Here is an 18,935-nt window from a genome sequence, read left to right on the forward strand (position 1 = left end):
TGGCTCTGGGTGTTGAAGCAGCTTGGAGGATGCGGGCCCAGTAAAGGAATGCTTCCGCTGATGTTATCTTTTGTCTTTAATTTATGGGGGCCACACCCCGCGGTGGTGCTTAGGGACATGTGGGGGTGTGGGCGAGGCTGTTCCACTCCCGTGTGCTCCTCGCTTGCCCAATTGCCTTTGCCTTTGGAGTTTGAGGAAGTGCCCTGGTGACACCCGCAGCTGTGGTTTGCCTGCCCTGAACCCAGCTCTGAACCGGGGGAGCCTGAGGCCATGGGGGCTTGGGCTAGCGCGGGAACAGCCTTATTCCGGCTCCAGGAGGGAGGTGTCAGCGTGGGTGGGAAAGACTTTTTCTTAGGTGGGGATAAGCAGGCTTCTTGGCGTCAGGAAGTCTGGATTTAGATTGGGGGTGCCACCGCGTGAGAAAGTCAGCTGCCATGCCCCGCCCCTAATCCGGGACCCCGAAGAAAATTGTGCCTTCCCGAGCCCCATCTCTGGAAGTCCTGGCTCCAGAGGGAGCTGGTGTGGCCCCCTTGACTGATTTGCCCACGGAGGAACCCCAGGAGCGGGTCTGAACAGTTTTGCTCCTCGATTTGTCCACGTCACCACACTGTGTGCGTGGCCTGTGGGTTCCCAGAGGGAACCTCGGCGCTGCAGTTTCAGCCTGCAGCTTCGAACCACGATACTCTTTTTTTTTTTGGGGGGGGGGCGGGGTCTCACCCGGCAATGCTTAAGGGTTACTCCTGGTTCAGCACTCAGTAATTACTCCTGGTGGTGCTTGGGGGACCATGTGGGATGCGGGGATTGAACCCGGGTCGGCCACGTGCAAGGCAAGTATACTATCGCTCCGGTCAAACCACAGTACTCTTACCTGGGCCTGGGGCGTGTGACTCAGTGGTAGAGCACTGGCCTTGCGTGTCGGGGACCTGGTTCCATCCCTGCCTTCACCGCCCAGCTTGAGTGTGGCAGGGAGACAGCTCAGAGCGCTGCGACACACGTGCGTGCAGGGGAAGCCCTGGCTTTGATCCTGGCACCTCGTGGGCCCCCCAGCCGCCCCGACAAGTGGCTTGTGTGGACTTCTCCAATATAGTTTTTCTTTTTCCCCTTCTTTTTTTTTTTTTTTTTTTTGCTTTTTTGGGTCACACCCGGCAATGCACAGGGGTTACTCCTGGCTCATGCACTCAGGAATCACTCCTGGCGGTGCTCGGTTTCCCCTTCTTTTGGAAAGGGGGTTTTGACCACACCAGTAAGTGTGCACTTATGGCCCAGGCTTACTCTTAGCCCAGCACTCAGGGATCCCTCCTGGCAGGCCGGGGTGGGGGGTTGGGGGGGCTAGAGGGGGCTGGGCGGCAGCCTTGTGGGTTACCAGGGATGGAATCCAGGGGTCCACTGCTTGCAGGGCTAATGTCCTACCTGCTGTGTGAATTCTGTTCTTGAGATTCTTTATTTGTTCATAGGTTTGAAATTAATGAACAGAAGTTTGGTTGAGTAAAGATGATCTCGATTTTAAAAATTCAGGAATTAAAATTGCCTTTGAACAGCAATTGGCCCTGGAATAGTCAAAGACAGATTCTTTTAGGCACTGAAATGAGGAAGGCTGGATGTTTTTATAGAATAGTTTTCATGTGTGGGGAGATGGGATTGGGGAGGGTAGGAGGGATGTTGGGTGTACCAGTGGTGGAGAATGGGCACTGGTGAAGGGATGGGTTCTCAAACTTTGTATGGGGGAAACATGAGCACAAAAATGTATAAATCTGTAACTGTACCCTCATGGTGATTCACTAATTAAAAATAAATAATTTTAAAAAAAAAAGAATAGTTTTCGTGAAATATGATATATGGTAGATGATGTTTTACACAAATCAGGTTTTAGTTATATAACTAGTCATAGCTTCATTGATGCTGGAATTATAAAAGTAAATACTAATAAATGAAAGTGCATGTTCCCTTGCTAATCATGCTTGTTTAAAACTTGTTTAAAACAAGCTCTGTTTTCAGTTCATAGTTAACGTTGTCACTGGGGAAAGCTGCTGTACAAATCTAGTGAACAAATCACATTCGAATGTTTTTCTTTTGGAAACCTTAGCAAGAAGGCTCACTTTGTGCTCAGCATTGCTTGAATAACCTATTGCAAGGAGAGTATTTTAGCCCTGTGGAACTATCTTCAATTGCACAGCAGCTCGACGAAGAAGAGAGAATGAGAATGGCAGAAGGAGGGCTGACGAGTGAGGACTACCGCACATTTTTACAGGTACTCATTTCCCAGCTCGCTGACCGTGGCGCTTGCTCTCTCTCTCGCTATTGCTCTCTCCTTCCCTCCCTCTCCCTCCCTCTCCCCCCCTTTCTCTCTCCCTCTCTCTGTATGTGGAAACTGTTTAGAGAAGAACAAACTCTTCTTCCTCTAGAGATCTGACTTGTTAATTATATCTCTGCTCTTGACTCTGGAAGCAGGAATGCTTGTGATGTTGTTTTAAATCTCGGCGCTAATGACAGTCTCTGTCCTTCTCTCCTGCCCTCCACCTTGTCTCCGCCATCTCTTGAAACCAACCAGCAGCCGTCGGGGAATATGGATGACAGTGGGTTTTTCTCTATTCAAGTAAGTAGCTGCGTGTGGGTTCGGGTTGTCGCGTGTGTGGCAGGCACTGCCCACGGGCTGCTGTGGCCCCTTGCGGCCTCCGCCTCGCTGTGGCCGAGGGCCCTGCATGAGTTGCGCCAGGCTGTGTCTGGGATGCGCCAGGCTGTGTCTGGGATACACGGCTGGGCTCTAGATTTTTAATATAAAGAAAGGTGAGAATTAGTTTCATACAATTCTCGTTTTTGAGGGGGGCTTTTTGAGAGAGACTTGTTTAGGGGGGCCGGCTCTGGCCCCTCATCCCATCCTGCTGCCCGACCCCCAGCATCACACATGGCCCCCCCAAGCACTGCCAGAGCATCGCTCCTGGGCACCACTGGGTGTGGCCCCAAAAGGAAATAAAAACTTTAATTTGCACCTGGATGCTGCTGATCTTCGTTCCAGCCAGGGCCCCAGACTTCCTGTGGCGTGTGTGAGAAAATGCAGCTCCCTGCCGCTTCCCACTCAGCCTGCCGGGCCTGGATTCTTTTCTCATATGCTCTGTGGCTTTGCTACTTTTTAGAAACTTAAGAGCGAGCTCCCCTTGAATTCTGTGGGTGGATATATTTGTACGCTCACACTTGGGAAGCTCATCTGTGCGTCCTTGATTCCGCTGCTGGCGCTTGGGACGTATTCCCGGAGATCTTTTTCCGGACGCTTCCCTGCGGGACCTATTTCTGCAGATGTCTCAGTGTAGGTTCCCCTTGGACTGTCTTCCTGGACTCCTCATGGGCCAGCACTTCTGGTCTTTGTCCCCGTGTGCTGTGGACGGTGCCAGGCACGGCTGCAGTGGAGCTCGGGTCCGAGGCGCTGGGCCCGCCTCTCCCTGCCGTCTCCTGCCGGGGAGAGCTGCCCTCCGTGCAGATCCTCACTGGCCCCGGCGCTGCCTTCCGCCCCGTCTGCCACCGCCCAGCTCACTGCTTCACTTGCTGCTTTTTTTGTTCACGTTTTGTTCGGGGCCATACATTTGCTGCTGCTGTTGGCTCTTTCGGAGGATAGACAGTGAATTTTCAGTAATTCTCTTTTTGCAGTTAAGCTTTTTTTTTGGTGGGGGGGGCGGGTGTCTCCTTTTGGGTGATACCTGGCAATGCTCAGGGTTACTCCTGGGTCTGCACTCAGGAATTACTCCTGGTGGTGCTCGGGGGACCATATGGGCCGGGGATCGAACCCGGGTCAGCCACGTGTAAGGCACATGCTCATACCTGCTGTGCTATTGCTCTGGCCTCCTGCAGTTAAGCTTTTATTTTTAGTTTTTCAGTTTGAAATAATCAGGCAAATCTTTTTTTTTCTTATAGATTTAAATCTATGATAATAGGTAGTTCAAGTCCCTGGGAAAAGTTTATTTTATTTTTTTAGTTTTATTTATTTGGGGGAGGTGGGGGTTGGGGCCACACCAGGTGATGTTCAGGGGCTACTCCAGGCTCTGCACTCAGGAGTTACTCCTGGCGGTGCTCAGGGGACCATATGGGCTGCCGGAGATTGGAACTGGGTGGACCGCATGCAAGACAGGTGCCTTACCCTGTACTGTCATTCAGCCTCAGAGTTCATTCTAATGCACGTGTCAGTGTAAACATAATGCATTATTATTGTAATGTTATCACTGATATAGTGAGTTATGTCACTTTCCTCATTTGTTGAGGCATTTGGGCAGCACAGTGGTGTGCAGGGTCTTGTTCTGGCAGTTCTCTGGGGAACGTGAGATGCCAGGGATTGAACCCAGGCCTGCCACGTGCAGTAGGCACGCGCTTTGAGTTATCTCTCTATCCCTGAACATAAATTGTCTTTTTTTTCTTTTTTTTGGGGGGGGTCACACCTGGCTCTGCACAGGGGTTAGTCCTGGCTCTGCACTCAGGAATTATCCCTGGCGGTGCCCAGGGGACCATATGGGATGCTGGGAATTGAACCCGGGTCGGCCTCGTGCAAGGCAAATGCCCTACCCGCTGTGCTATCGCTCCAGCCCCTGAACATAAATTTTCTAAAGGAGGATGCTTAGTAGCCAAATTGTAACTGGTAGATACCCTTAAAACTCGTTTTAAGATTTTAAAGATGGCACTTAACTGGGGTAAACAGTATATCTAGATATTTAGGCAGTTTTATCTGGGAGTTGTGTGATTCTCTGGAACATACCAGACACCTACTGTAAACGGCGCTTTCTTCCTGCTATGTGTGCATGTTAATTTCAGGGTTTGTGGCACACATGCACACTTGAAAACCATCGTTTTCTCAAGAAACGTTTACTGGAAGTATAACTTTATACAGCTTCTGCTGCCTGTACTTGAGTTTGAGTGAAAAGTTGCGGTTTTGTTGTTGTTGTTTTTAAACAGGTAATAAGCAATGCCTTGAAGGTTTGGGGTTTAGAACTAATCCTGTTCAACAGTCCAGAGTACCAGAGGCTCAGGATTGATCCCATGTAAGATTCTCTTCTTTCCCTTCTTTCGTTTCTCTTTCTGAGGTTGACTCTTCACATTGGAGTTTGTCACTGAAGAAGCTGTATTTCGGATGCTCTGTTTCCCCACTCCCTGTGGCAGCCCCTCGGGGTTTTCTCATCCCGTTCTGACGGTGCAGGGAGCGCTGGCCCTCGGCGTCCCGGCTCCTCAGCCGCCGGCTCAGGGAGCTGCCGCGTTACTCCTGCACAGCATCACCCATCTGCGGGTGATTTCCTGCTGTCTTGTAATTTTTTAATATTCAGTAGGAGCGAAACATCCAGTAGGGGTCTGGAGAGTCTCGGTGGGCTTGAGCACGCGTTTGGCATGTGGGACGCTGAGGTCCAGTTCCCATAACCCGCGCGTGGCTCCCTGAGCACAGATCCAGGAGTGGTACCTGAGCGGCTGGGTGTGGGCTAAAGGCCAGAATAAATGAACCTTTCAGGTGCACTGCGGGGGGACTCAGAAAGGGGGCCCAGGCGTTGCATGAGTGAGACCCTGGGCTCTGCCCACCCCAGTACATCTTTTTTTTTTTTAACGTAGGGGTACTGCTATTTATTCAGCCATCGATTAAGCTGATTGAATTGGGCATGAACTCCTCATTACTTTTTTTTATTTAAAAAAAAGTTTTTAATTGAATATTCGTGAGATAGACCATTACAAAGCTGTTCATAGTTGGGTTTGTCATACAGTGACTCAGCGCCCATCCCTCCCCTTTCCCCACCATGTCCTCAAAGCCCCTCCCCCGCCTCCCTCTGTGAGAGACACCTTCCTTCTCGCTCGCTCTCTCCTTTTCCTTTCCCCCAAGTAAATTAATAAAATCATTGTGACGAACTAAAAATCAGTCCCAGGTGTCTTCAGTTTTGCATGATGCTTCCCAATCGGTAAAGGAGCGACTCTTTCAACCTAACACTGTCTGTTTTTCTTTTTCTAGAAATGAAAAGTCATTTATATGCAATTATAAAGAACACTGGTTTACAGTTAGGAAGTTAGGAAAACAGGTAATGTTTCTCTTTTCTCCTCCCTCCACCCCCTACCCTCTGATTTTTGCATTTCCCCGGTTTTTTGCAACTAAAATACAAGGGATTGTTGCCCTCATTTTGAGGGCACCTCCAGTCACGTGGGGTGGGGAGGGTGTCGGCCTCGCAGGCCTTGGGAGGTGCTGCTGCGGCCTTGCCTGCCCGGGCACGCGTGGTGAGGGGGCTGCAGGGGCTGGCCCCCGCCCGCATGCCAACCTGGAACTCCAGCCCTTGGAGTTCTCTCCAGTGCTCTGAGCAAGTCTTCAAAGACTTTCACTGTGGAACATCAGGAAGTGGACCAAAAATGTTGCCTTGTTTCCTGAGCTATTCTGACTGCCTGGGGGAGGGGCGCCTGCATGATACTAGGGACAGAGCCTGGTCAGCCTCATGCGAGGTCAGAGCCTTAACCCCCGTCCTGTCTCTCTGGCCCCGTAAAATGTGATTTTTACTTCATTTGGGTTTGGGGCCACACCCTGAGTCCTCTGGGTCTCTCCTGGTTCTGGTCAAGGTTCACTCCTGACAGTGTTTGGGGGGCCATCTGGGGTGCTGTGGATATGAACACGCATTGGCACACACAAGGCAGGCACTTTAACCCCCGTATGCACTCTCTGGCCCCTAAAATGTTATTTTTTAAAAATTAATTAATGGGAGTCTTTGTATACACTATTCACCTTTTTTTTTTTTTTTTTGAGAGAGAGGGTCACACCCATCGATGCTCAGGGGTTCCTCCTGGCTCTGGAGGAACTAGACTCAGGAACTACTCCTGGCGGTGCTCGGGGAACCATATAGCATCCCGGGGATTGAGCCTGGGTCAGCTGCGTGCAGGCAGACGCCTACCCACACTTGAGCGTTCTTGAAAGCAGGCCAGTAGATTTTGAGGAGGGGAAGTAGCCAGAGAATCCTGCCCCTCGCCTGCTGCTGCCTCAGGAAGGCCGGGAAGGTGCCGCTCCCTCGAGGGCTGCCGGGAGGGCTGGAGACTCGGTGCTGGGGGTCTGTTCCCTCTTCCTTGTGGTGGCGCCGTGGGTGTATATATGGGAAATACTGACCCTGTGCTCAGGGCTCACTCCTGGCGGGGCTCGGGGGACCGCACGGAATGCTGGGGATCAGCCCCTAATTTGAAAAGTTTCAACGTGGACCAGAGTGATAGTAAAGTGGGTAGAGTACTTTCCCTCAGTCCTCAGCACCCCATACGGTCCCCTGAGCACAGCTGAGAGTAACTCCTAAGCATGGTCATATGTGGCCCCAAAACCAAAAAAAAAAAATCAAATTAAAATATCAGTTTTCAGTAAGAATACTTGAAAGTACTGTCAGTTTCTGTTTGGTGAGGAATTGAAAGGTTTGTTTTGAAACTCACATTTATTTGGGGGTGCCGGGGTTGAATTCATGGAAAATGTGCAAAACAGTGTTTCACCACTGAGCTATAGCCCCAGTCCCAGTGTTTTTGGTGCCACACTTGGTGATGCTCAGTGGGTACTCTTGGCTCTGCACTCAGGATTCACTCCTAGAGGTGCTTGAGGGACCGTGAGGGATGCCAGGGATGGAGCCTGCATCAGCCGCGTACAAGGCAAACACTCTACTCTCTGTAGGTTCCCCAAATTTTTATGTTAAAAAATAAATAGTGCGAATAAATCTGTAACATTTTGCTTTTTAATTTGGGGTGGGCAGTGATAGAACCAGTAGTATAAATTCAGACAGGCACTCTAAATTCAATTGTATGCCTTGCCTCTTATGAAAAATTGCGTTACTAAATATTTTCTATTTTTTAAGACTTCTGGTGTCTGAAATTATAGTTATTCACGATTGGGTTTCAGGCGTCCGTCGTTTCAACACCAACCCCTTCACAAGCGTTCGCCTCCGTCCACCCCCCCCACCCCCCCTACCCCACCCCCCACCCCGCCTCCTTCCCCAAACGTTATCAACTTTTTCTGATTCCTGGCAGTGGGTGTGGTTTATCAGCAGAGGACATGTTTTGAATTTGTCAAGATTTACATTGGACAAGGAAAATGAGATCTCGGGCTCGAAGGGCTGGAGCACGTGCTTTGCATTCTGGAACCTGAAGCCCTGAGGTTCCCCAGCCCTGAGCAGTGAGCTGGCGAAGCCCCCGGCTCCCGCACAAACAGATAAAAGTGACAACTGTCTTAGTAGCTGGGCTGTGTCCGTGTTCGACGTGCGAAACGTGCTGAGTACTTACAATGTGCACTAACAGAGATCCTTTCTCCCCAGTGGTTCAACTTGAATTCTCTCTTGACGGGTCCAGAACTAATATCAGATACATACCTTGCACTTTTCTTGGCTCAGTTACAACAGGAAGGTAAGTACTGACGTGTTCATCATGTTACGTTTTGAAGTGGTCACGGTTTGCTCATTAGAGACAAGTATGACGATACTGTTTGTGAAAACGTTTCTTTTATGTATTATTCTGTCATCAGACAAGTGGATCCTTGTTTGTTTTCATTTTGGGACCACACCTGGTAGTGCGAAGGTGCCCTTATGTCGGGTGGGGGGGTCAGACCCATGTAGGCTACATGAGAACCCACGTGCCTTTCTCCAGCCCACAAAGACATTCCCCTTTTTTTTTTTCTTCTTTTTGGGTCACACCTGGCGATGCACAGGGGTTACTCCTGGCTAATGCACTCAGGAATCACCCCTGGCCGTGCTCAGGGGACCATATGGGATGCTGGGAATCGAACCCGGGTCGGCTGCGTGCAAGGCAAATGCCCTACCCGCTGTACTATCTCTCCAGCCCCAAGACGTTCCTTATTTTTACATATATATTTTTTTGCTTTTTGGGTCACACCCGGCAGTGCACAGGGGTTACTCCTGTGGAATTGCCCCTGGCGGTGCCCTGGGGACCATATGGGATGCTGGGAATCGAACCGGGTTGGCCATGTGCAAGGCAAATGCCCTCTCCGCTGTGCTATCACTCCAGCCCCAAGTTCTTTATTTCTCTCTCTCTTTTTTCCCCATTGTCGGTGGTGCCAGGCATCAAGTCCGTGTCTTGTGCGTGCGAGGCTTGTGCTTTGCTGCAGAGCCGCATCCCCGCCCTAGCGAATCTTCACTGATTCCGAAGGAGAAGCTTCTCTGGCAACCCCAGCTCTCCCTCACTGCTTTTCCCCTGTTAGACGCGGCACCTGTGGATGGTCTCTTTAGTCACTGTCACTCACACCAGGGTCTCCAGGGACCTTCCCGAGTGCCCGTGCTCAGCTCTCACTCTGCCTTTTACTCGGCTGCCTCCGAGGGCATAGCTGGCTCCTACCCTCCTTAGGAGACCCAGGAAAGCCTCTTTGAAAATTTCACATTCACAGGAAAGTTGGGGCTTTTGTGTCTGCATGACCTGGCTCCGGCAGTTGTCTCTGGGCCAGTTCTGGTTCTAGCCCCACCCATGTCCTTCCTCTTTTTATTTTTGGAAAATCCCAGAATAATTTTTTTTCTGTTTGTTTCTATTGGGGGGTGGGGAGGGAGTTGGGCCACACCCCGGGATGCTCAGGGCCTCTTTCTGGCTCCGTTCCCAAGTGCCCCCTGGCCGTGCTGGGGCCCATGTGTGGTGCCAGGGATTCAGAAGCAGGGCAGGAAGCCTTAGCCCCCATACCGACTCACGGGCCCCGTGTGGTATGTGTTCTCAGCAGTTCCGTTCGAGAAAAGGCTTCTTGGTTCCATTAAATTGAAACCTCTGTGGGAGGGATGGCAGGGTTGAAGGAGACCTGGGGGGCGTGCGAAGCCCCTGGCCACACGAGGCCCCACCCCAGCCCTTCTCGTCTCCCTCTCTCCTCTCCCCCCTCTCCTCTTCCTTCCTCTCTCTCTTCTCTTCCCGGCCTCCTCTTTCTCCACTCTCTCTCCTCTTCCCTCCTCTCTCTCCCTCTACTCTCTTCCCCCTCTCCTCTTTCTCCTCTCTCTCCTCTCTCCTCTCTCACTCTCCTTTCTCTCTCCCTCTTTCCCTCTTTCCTCTCCTCTCATTTTCTGTCTCTGTTTCTCCTATTTATTTATTTTAAAACAGTGGGTCATTTTATTTCCCGCATTCTGTACGCTGCTGGTTGCATCTTACTTTCCTCTGGGCCTGGAGACCCAGTAGCTGTTCCTTTGGTCCAGAGGCTTGGGAGAATTCAGGTTGATTGCGGGAGGCTGTGGTGGGAGTCTGTTCTGGATGTGCCTGCAGCTGTCCAAGCTCTGCCCTTTGGGGCCAGGCACCGCGCTGGGCGCCGTGGGACAGTGGCCGTAAGGACAGGCCCAAGGCTGGGCGGTGCAGGCCGAGGTCACAGGCGGGCACCACCACTTCCTGCCGCCTCGGCAACTCTCGGGCAGGACCGTCCTTCTTCACCCGGAGTGGAGAGCCCACGTGTGCTGACCTTTTGCGCCTGCTTCCTGTCGCCGCTCTCTGTGGGCCCCTGTGACTGCAGGCTCCTGCCCCCCTCGTCCGCCTCTCCCGGGCTGCTGCCGCCAAGAGCCTCTGGCGAATGCTGCTCTTTCCCAACACGTTTTTGTTTGCTTTTTGTTTGGGGGCCACAAGCAGTGATGCTCGGGACTGCGCCTGGCTCTGCACTCAGGATCTCTCCTGGCAGGGCTCGGGGACCCTCTGGGGTGCCGGGGATTGAACCCAGGTCAGCCACGTGCAAGACAAATGTCCTCCCCACTGTACTATCACTCAGGCCCCAAAAGAGGGTTTTTTTTTTTTTTTTTTTTTTTGGTGTTTTGGGTCACATCTGGCAATGCACAGGGGTCACTCCTGGCTCAGCACTCAGGAATCACCCCTGGCGGTGCTCAGGGGACCCTATGGGATGCTGGGATTTGAACCCGGGTCGGCCGAGTGCAAGGCAAACGCCCTATCCGCTGTGCTATCGCTCCAGCCCCTGTTTGTTTTTTTTTTTAAGCAAATTTTATTTGTTTTTGGTGGCCACACCGGCAGTGGTCAGGACTTCCTACCGGCTCTGCACTCAGGGATCACGTCTGGCAGGCTCAGGGGACTATATGGGATGACAGGGATCGGGCCCACGTCCTCACATGCAAGGAAGGCGCCCTCCCCACTGTCCTGGTACCCTGCCCCCTGTCTCCTGTTCCCAGTTGGGCGGGGGCAGTTCTGTATGTGTTTCACAGGCGGTTCATTTTCCCTGTTTCACACATGCCTGCAGTGTCCTCACACAGCCCCTGAGGGAGGGCGGTTGTCGCCTGAGCTGGCGCTCGGCCTGCTACCCAGAGAGCATCCTGCTGGCCCCGGTGCATCTCAGCAGACCCCAGACAGACACGGTCTCGTTTATTTCTCAGTGTCTCGCCAGGAGGTGGCTGTTCCCCTTCGGCAGGTGGGGAGACTGAGGCTCAGAGCCCCTCCCTGTGATGGGTCCCGAGTCAGCCGGCCAGTGTGGGTCAGGGCGGTCTGCGCCCAGGGCCTGGCGCGCCCGAGCAGTGCTGAGTGAGCCTCTCGCCTGTCTTTCTCCCAGGCTACTCCATATTTGTTGTGAAGGGTGTCCTGCCGGACTGTGAAGCCGACCAGCTCCTGCAGATGGTCAGGGTCCAGCAGATGCAGCGGCCGAAGCTGATTGGGGAAGAGTTAGCACAGCTGAAGGAGCAGAGGTACAGTGGGGCCCGCGGGGAGGACGGGGACGGGAGTGCTCCACAGCACCGGGGCGCTTCCCTCCGGTGCCTTCCAGTGGCGAAGTCCTTTGGGTCCTTGTATATTACAGGGTTTCATTTCTTCAAACTCGAATCTGTTCCTTGATTTACTTCAAATTAACTTAGATTCACAACATAGTATATTATTAGGCTCCTAAAAAATGTGTGTGTTTATTTATTTATTTGATTGAATCACCATGTGGAAAGTTACAAAGCATTCAGGCTTAAGTCTCAGTTATACAATGCTCAAACACCCATCCCTTCACCAGTGTACATATTCCACCACCAAGAACCCCAGTATATCTCCCCTCCCACCCCCCCTCCTGTGTAGCTCATAATTTTCACTTTACTTTCTCTTTTACTTTGATTACATTCAATATTTCCACAAAAAACTCACTATTATTGTTTGGAGTTCCCCCCCCCCACAAAATCAGACCTGCTGAAAAGGAAGCATTTGATAATTTGTTTTCCATTGCAGAGAATGAAGAGATATGAGGTCAGCCTTGGATTTCTGTATTTTAGTATTTTAGTAACTAAGTCCAGGGAAATTTTTGCCAGAAATTGCATCATTGTAAACTCATACCTCTCTTTAGTGGTCCTTATAATATGGTGGTCGCCATGCCTTCCCCCCCGGAAAGAAAAAGCCGAGAGAGAAAATCCTTTCCCCTCCTGGGGCGGCATTGGGCCATGGCTTAGATCACAGTCTAGAGACATTTCTGCAAGAAGCTGCTGGTACCAAAAGTAGTTTAGCTGGCCTCCGGGATCGTGGTCATCCAGCAGCGGAGAGGGCGCACACGTGCGGCCACCCTGGTCACATCCCACCAGAGAACCAAAAATGTTTTATTTTTGACTTAGATGAAATCCATGATTTATAAATCTCTTCATGTAATGTCTTTTTTTCCCTTCTATTTCTTCTTTTATTTTTTTGTTTCATTCTTTTTCCTTTAAAAACTCTGGAGTGCTTCAGGAATCCGCGCGTCTTCCTGGTGCGGCAGCCTTGTGGCCCTCTGTCGCTGTGGCGCTCGTGTCTGTGCGGCCGAAGCCCGCGCTGTGTGATCTCTTCTTGGGGGGGGACAGCAGTGCCTGGGCCTTCCTCCCCTCGCTGTGCAGGGTCACTCCTGCCACTGCCTGGGAGACCGTTGCTGGGCGTCCAACCTGAGGACACCGTAGCCGCCGTGCTCTGTCGGCGGGCAGAGTGCCCGCCTGGCGTGTGGCTGGTGGAGCCCCTCCCCGTGTGACCCAGGAGCAAAGAGAAAGACCGGCCTGCAGTTACTCTCGGTGCTTTTGTTCTTCAGAATCCAGAAGACGGAACTGGAGCAAGTCTCAGAATCCAACGATGGGTCGACGGTGGTCGATGAAGAGGAGGAAGACCTGCAGAAGGCGCTCGCGCTCAGCCGCCAGGAAATCGACCTGGAAGACGAAGAGGCAGATCTCCGCAGGGCCATTCAGCTCAGCATGCAAGGTCGGTGGTTGGCTGAGTGGGGGGATCGGGCGTCCTGGAGCCGTCGGCCCAGCCCACTTCTCCTTCCCTCCAAGTTCATTCTTGGATAATTCCTGCAGAAACAACGGCTGTTTGTTTGTACAGTCAAGATACTTTTCTTTCCTTCCCCTCCAGTGGCAGGGATCGGAACCAGGCCCCAACCCCATGAGCAACCTTTTTTTTTTTCATTTTCTTGTTTTGCTGTTTGGGTCACACCCGGCGATGCACAGGGTTACTCCTGGCTCTGCACTCAGGAATCACTCCTGCCTGCCCTCGGGGAACTATAGGGGATTCTGGGAATTGGACCCAGGTCGGCCGCAGACAAGGCAAATGCCCTCCCCACTGTGCTATCTCCCCAGCCCCTGAGCAACCCTTTTTTCTTTTCGTTTAAGTTTTCAATGTAAACATCTTTAAAACATTTCATGTCAGTACTAAGTACGTTTTTATCTCTAGTAACTACATTTGGTTATAGCTGTGTACTAACACGACAGCGAGCTAAGTCTCGTTGCCGTGGGGGTTGGTTAAACCTTGTCCGGAGCACTACAATCTCGGCTGTAGCCTCTTTTGAAAAACTCTTTTGTGTGTGTGCCGTTGATTTTTTTCTTTTTGTATTGTATTGTTTGTTTTATTGTGGGGTCACACCTGGCAGTGCTCAGGGCTTACCCCTGCTCTGTGCTCAGGGATCACTCCCCGTAGTGCTCCTACCGTGCTGGGGATGGCCCCGGGGGCGCGAGGCAAACCCTGCGACCGTCAAACCTGGCCACCCAGGGGTCGGAGCGATAGCACAGCGGGTAGGGCGTTTGCCTTGCATGCGGCCGACCCGGGTTCGATCCCCGGCATCCCATATGGTCCCCCAAGCACCGCCAGGAGTAATTCCTGAGTGCAAAGCCAGGAGTAACCCCTGAGCATCGCTGGGTGTGACCCAAAAAGCAAAAAAAAAAAAAAAAAAAACCTGGCCACCCATGTGCTGCGCATGCGCTCAGCCTCGCGCTGTCTCTCGGGACGGTAAAAGTCCCTTTGTTTTTTGTTTTTGAGCCACAGTAGCTGTACTCAGGATTTACACCTGGCTCAGTGCTCAGGGGTCACTCTGGGAATCGGGGACCCGAGGGTGTGTTGGGATCCTGTGCAAAGCAGGTGTCCTTCCCACCGTAGTAGTTGATCCCGCCCTTGGCCCAGTAAAACTCTCTGGGGCGTGAAAGGCCTCCACAGAGGGTCCATATCACTTTCACAGAGCTCTGACACTTACTGATGCCCTCATTTGGGGCATGGGTGTGGGGAGTTGGGGCCACCCCCACGCTGAGGGGCTCGGGGCTCATCCTGGCCCTGTGCCCAGGAGGGGTCTCTGGAGGTGTTCAGGGAAGGGGTGTGGTGTCAGTGATTCCTTCTAGGGTGACGGCGTGCAAGGCAGCCACTCACCCCCGCGCCTCGGGTCTGGGTTTGCTTTGTAAGCTCAGCAGCAGAGACCTGAGGGCGCTGCCAGGGATCCGGGCAGAGGAAAATACTTCTTAGGAAAGAGAGCTGGGGCCACCGGGGACACTGGCGGTGGGATTGGAGTTGAACCCTGAATGCACAAAGCTCTATTATCAACAGCTGTGTGAATCATGACGCTTTAGTAAAAGATAAATAAACTATGAGGATGTAGGTGCGTCTCTGGCACTGCCCAAAAGTCCCATTTAAAAAAATAATAGAATAAGATAGCACAGCGGGGAGGGTGTTCGCCTTGCCTGTGGCCGACCCGGGATCAATCCCCAGCATCCCATATGGTCCCCCAGCACTGCCAGGAGTGATTTCTGAGCGCAGAGCCAGGAGTAACCCCTGAGCATCGCCAGATGACCCAAAAAGCAAAATTGAGTAGAAAATAATAAAATGTAAAGGTGGGGGTTTTTCTGTTTGTTTTGGTTTTTTTTCCTTAGGACTTTTTTGTTGTTGTTGTTAGTTTGCTGTCTTCTTCCTAATGAAATTACTTATCAGCTTAATATATAAATAAACGTGGAGGTTCCACTCATAGGAAAAGTCATCACTTTTGTGCCGTATCTTATTCTGTGGTCTGACCTATTCCTCTCGTATCTCGGAGTCGGCCAAAAGGTGTCAGTCCTGTTTCCTTTCAGCCTTCCAGCCGCGGGGCCTCGGAGCAGTCTTGCTGGCAGTGCACTGAGCCCGTTTCTGGCCATGCGCCTGCAACGCCTGGCTCTGCCCATGGCTCATTTGCTCATGTTTGGGGCTTGGGGGCCACACCCGGCTGTGCCCAGGGCTTGCTCCTGGGGTTCCACAGGGAACCGCGTGCAGTGCCAGACGTTGCGTCAGTGTCGACCACATACACGGCGAATGCCTTCCCCAGACCTGTGTGATCTCTCTGGGCCCTCATCCGTGTTTGTGCCGGGACCGTCCAGCGTGTCCTGCAGGGTCAGCCCCCAGCTGTCCCGGCCAGCACAGAGCAGTTGCTCTTTTTAGACTTCCTGTGTGCATTTTACTCCTCTTCCCACTGTATTTCACTGTGTGTAAGATTTGGTACATTTTTGTTTGTTTTTTTTTTTTCCGCCACACCCAGTGGTGCTCAGGGGTTACTCCTGGCTCTGCGCTCAGGAACTACTCCTGGCAGTGCTCGGGGACCATATGGGATGCCGGGGATCGAGCCCAGTCAGCCATGTGCAAGGCAGATGCCCTCCCCGCTGGACTGTCGCTCTGGCCCCTGGTTGGTATATCTTTTAAGTGAGAACCTGGAATCACTTGTGAGGTTTTGATCGCCGTTTGTCCCGGGGGCGCCATACCCAGCAGTGCTTGGCGCGAGTCCAGACCTGCTCAACCCACCGTGCTGTCTTTTTGGCCTTTTGAGACTTTCCTTCGTTGTCGTACCGCACGTTAGGTCTTTATGTGGATGGTGGTGGTGTTGGTGCCACGCTCGACTGTGCCCCGGGTCAGAGCAAGGACAGCTGTGTGCAAGGCAAGCTGGCGCCTCCGTCCCTGCGCTCTCCCAACTGTTGGAGACGTTTCTGTGTGTGGTGTTGTGGTGGGCTTGGGGTGGGGGGGTTGTGTTACTCATTTATTTTCAGGACATGTACCAGTTGTTTTTAGGACTTCCATGCCTTTTTAAGTGTCAGTTCCTTTTTTTTCTTTTTGGGCCACACCCGGCGATGCTCAGGGGTTGCTACTGGCTCTGCACTCAGGAATTTCTCCTGACGGTGTGTGTGGGACCCTATGGGATGCCAGGGATTGAACCCGGGTGGGCCACATGCAAGGCAAATGCCCTACCCACTGTGCTACCAGCCTCATGTAGGTTTCTTTTTAAGGCAGCGCAGAAAGACGTGCCCGTGGCTCTTAGGGAGATGGTTGTTGGACCTGTGTGCTCAGAGGCACTCTCCCACATAGTGGGTGACAGTTTGGCTGCCGTGGGTCCGGTTAGATTCGAACTGTCTGAGCACCTGGTCCCTGAAATTTTAAGAGCCTTTTATATATTTATGGAATAGTAGCAGAATATGTTTTGTTTGGTGTTTTGTGGTGGTGCTCAGGCCTTACTCCTGGCTCCCTGCCCAGGGATCACCCCTGGTGGGCTCAGGGAACCATATGGGGGGCCAGGGCTCGAACCCAGGTCAGCCGTATGCAAGGCAAGTGCCCTACCCGCTGCACTGTCGCTCCAACCCCCTTTTTTTTTGCTTTTTGGGTCACACTCAGCGATGCACAGGGGTTACTCCTGGCTCTGCACTCAGGAATTACCCCTGGCGGTGCTCAGGGGACCATATGGGATGCTGGGATTCGAACCTGGGTCGGCCTCGTGCAAGGCAAACGCCCTACCCACTGTACTATCGCTCCAGCCCCTCAACCCCATTTTTTAAGAAGAAAAGTATAAGTTACTGTTACTTGAGTTGGCAATTAAAATGATGGCTCTTTTGTCATTTTCTTTTGCCCTCAGGTAGTTCTAGAAGTATATCTCAGGATACCCCGCACTCATCAGGCACACACCTGACTTCAGAGGAGCTCCGGAAAAGAAGAGAAGCCTACTTTGAAAAGTAAAGTAGTCACACAGTACTAAATCTCCGCACTTGGTCGTGACCGTGGCTGTGTCGTCTGTTTGTCGACATACAGCTTAGACCTGAGGGGTTTCTCTGGAGGTCCCTCTCCTGTCAAGCTCACTGCCTGAGCCCTGTGAACGTTTCCGTCTGTTTTGAACTTTGGAATGAAATGTAGTTTTAGGGAAAAGCCTTGCCCCGATGCCAGTTGATTTAGATGACGTGGGGTGAAGAGAGCCTCAGGAAATCTCAGTTAGCAAGAGGCTAATGGAGTTTCGGACCCAGACAAAAGCAAAGTGATGCTTTGAATGTGCTTCTTGGTTCCTTGCCTAAAAGTCAGAGTCATTCTGCACTAGCGGGAAGGGCAGCGTTTGCAGTCGGGGCGGGCGGGGGGGGGAAACCCTCTCCACGGCGTAGGCGGTAGGAACAGCGAGGAGTGGCTCGGCTCGTGGCCACGGTGGAGGGAGGCCTGGAGGCGTCAGAGTCCCGGGCAGAGCAGAAGCGCGCATTGCTCGCTCAGCGGACCTCACTCTGGGCGCCTGCCGGCACCTCCCCTCTCGGAGTAGCCTCTCTTGCTGCTTGGCAACTGTCGTGCACAAGAAGCGTTTCCTCTCTTCTGTGTTGATAAAATTGACGCTGTCCTGGAAGATTCCAGAGTCGCTCACAGATAGGCGTGCAGGTTCTCTAAGCCCCGGGCTGCGTCTTCCGTGTTGCGTGACGGCCTCTGCTCGGGCTGCGGGACGCGCGGTGCCCGTGTGGTCACAGGTCAGCTTCCCTGAGGCTGAGAAACGCCTGGCAGTACGTTAGTGGTATGGAAAATATCGGAGCGATTTGCATTTGCTGGTGTACTGAAGATAATATTTACCGTGTTTTCTGTTTGTTTTTTTTAAAGTCACAACTCAGAAGTATATGAAGGAAAGTTCTGATCAGCTGACATCCTCTTAATGTGAGATATTTCTAGTCTTTATTCAGTGATAGATTAATGGACTTAGTTATATAAACTTTCAAAATAGCACTTATTAGTGTTGTTCACTACCTTTTAGAATCTAAAACTAACTTTTAGGTTATTTTTTTAATTATAATAAGCTTAAAGTTTGCTTATAAGTAGAGAAATCAGGCCAGACTGGTGTTTCCCTCTGCCGGCCCTCCCGGCTCTCCTCTCCCGCCTCCGCTGGGCTGACTAACAAACGGTTTTATCATTTTTTCTAATTACTTTATTATATCTCTAAAATAGATGGATATATGGGTGCAATTTTTTTGGGGGGAGGGGTGAAGCAATGTAGTTTTCATGAAACTTATTTAGATGTGAGAGGCGGGAGAGAGAAGAGAGTGTCAGAGAGAGAACACAGGCTTCTCCAGAGCGGACACAAGCAGAGAAACTTGGAGGCACGCGGGATGATGGGGTGCCAGGGACCCGGCCCGGCTCAGCCGAGGCGAGGCACACACGCTCCCTCCCTGCCGCGCCAGCTCTCTGACCTCTGGTTTCCGTCCTTAGGAATTTGGAGCGTACTCCTTCCAGTTGTTTGTGGCTTTTCCCCCCCCTCCCTATAGACTATTTGAAGCTTCATACATAACGTAGTGGCCACAGAATGCATCCCAGCAAGCACACCAGACTCTGGAGGTCAGAAATGCTGTCACAGACCCATTCGGAATTCATTAACGTAAAGACTGTATGGACCAGAGCCACAGCACAACAGGGAGCGCGTCTGCCTTACACGTCTGTCAACCCGGGTTCAATCCCCAGCTCCCCGTATGGCTCACTAAGCACTGCCAGGAGTAATTCCTGAGCACAGAACTAGG

At 52.0% G+C, this 18,935-nt stretch overlaps 1 protein-coding gene across 2 annotated transcripts in view; it reads left to right on the forward strand.

The window, feature by feature from the left end:
- ATXN3 (ataxin 3) overlaps positions 1 to 18,935 on the forward strand; it is a 35,335-nt gene that overhangs the window by 4,978 nt on the left and 11,422 nt on the right. Inside the window, exons 2-9 of one of the 2 annotated variants that reach the window (XM_055131720.1) lie at positions 2,084 to 2,248; positions 2,549 to 2,593; positions 4,933 to 5,018; positions 5,966 to 6,032; positions 8,274 to 8,361; positions 11,480 to 11,612; positions 12,947 to 13,113; positions 17,039 to 17,135. In XM_055131720.1, the coding sequence (XP_054987695.1) occupies positions 2,084 to 2,248; positions 2,549 to 2,593; positions 4,933 to 5,018; positions 5,966 to 6,032; positions 8,274 to 8,361; positions 11,480 to 11,612; positions 12,947 to 13,113; positions 17,039 to 17,135 (848 nt within the window). The remainder of the gene's footprint in view (positions 1 to 2,083; positions 2,249 to 2,548; positions 2,594 to 4,932; positions 5,019 to 5,965; positions 6,033 to 8,273; positions 8,362 to 11,479; positions 11,613 to 12,946; positions 13,114 to 17,038; positions 17,136 to 18,935) is intronic. The other variant, XM_055131721.1, reaches the window with a different exon arrangement.

The sequence above is a fragment of the Sorex araneus genome, chromosome 3, assembly GCF_027595985.1.
Source record: "Sorex araneus isolate mSorAra2 chromosome 3, mSorAra2.pri, whole genome shotgun sequence".
Taxonomy (NCBI): domain Eukaryota; kingdom Metazoa; phylum Chordata; class Mammalia; order Eulipotyphla; family Soricidae; genus Sorex; species Sorex araneus.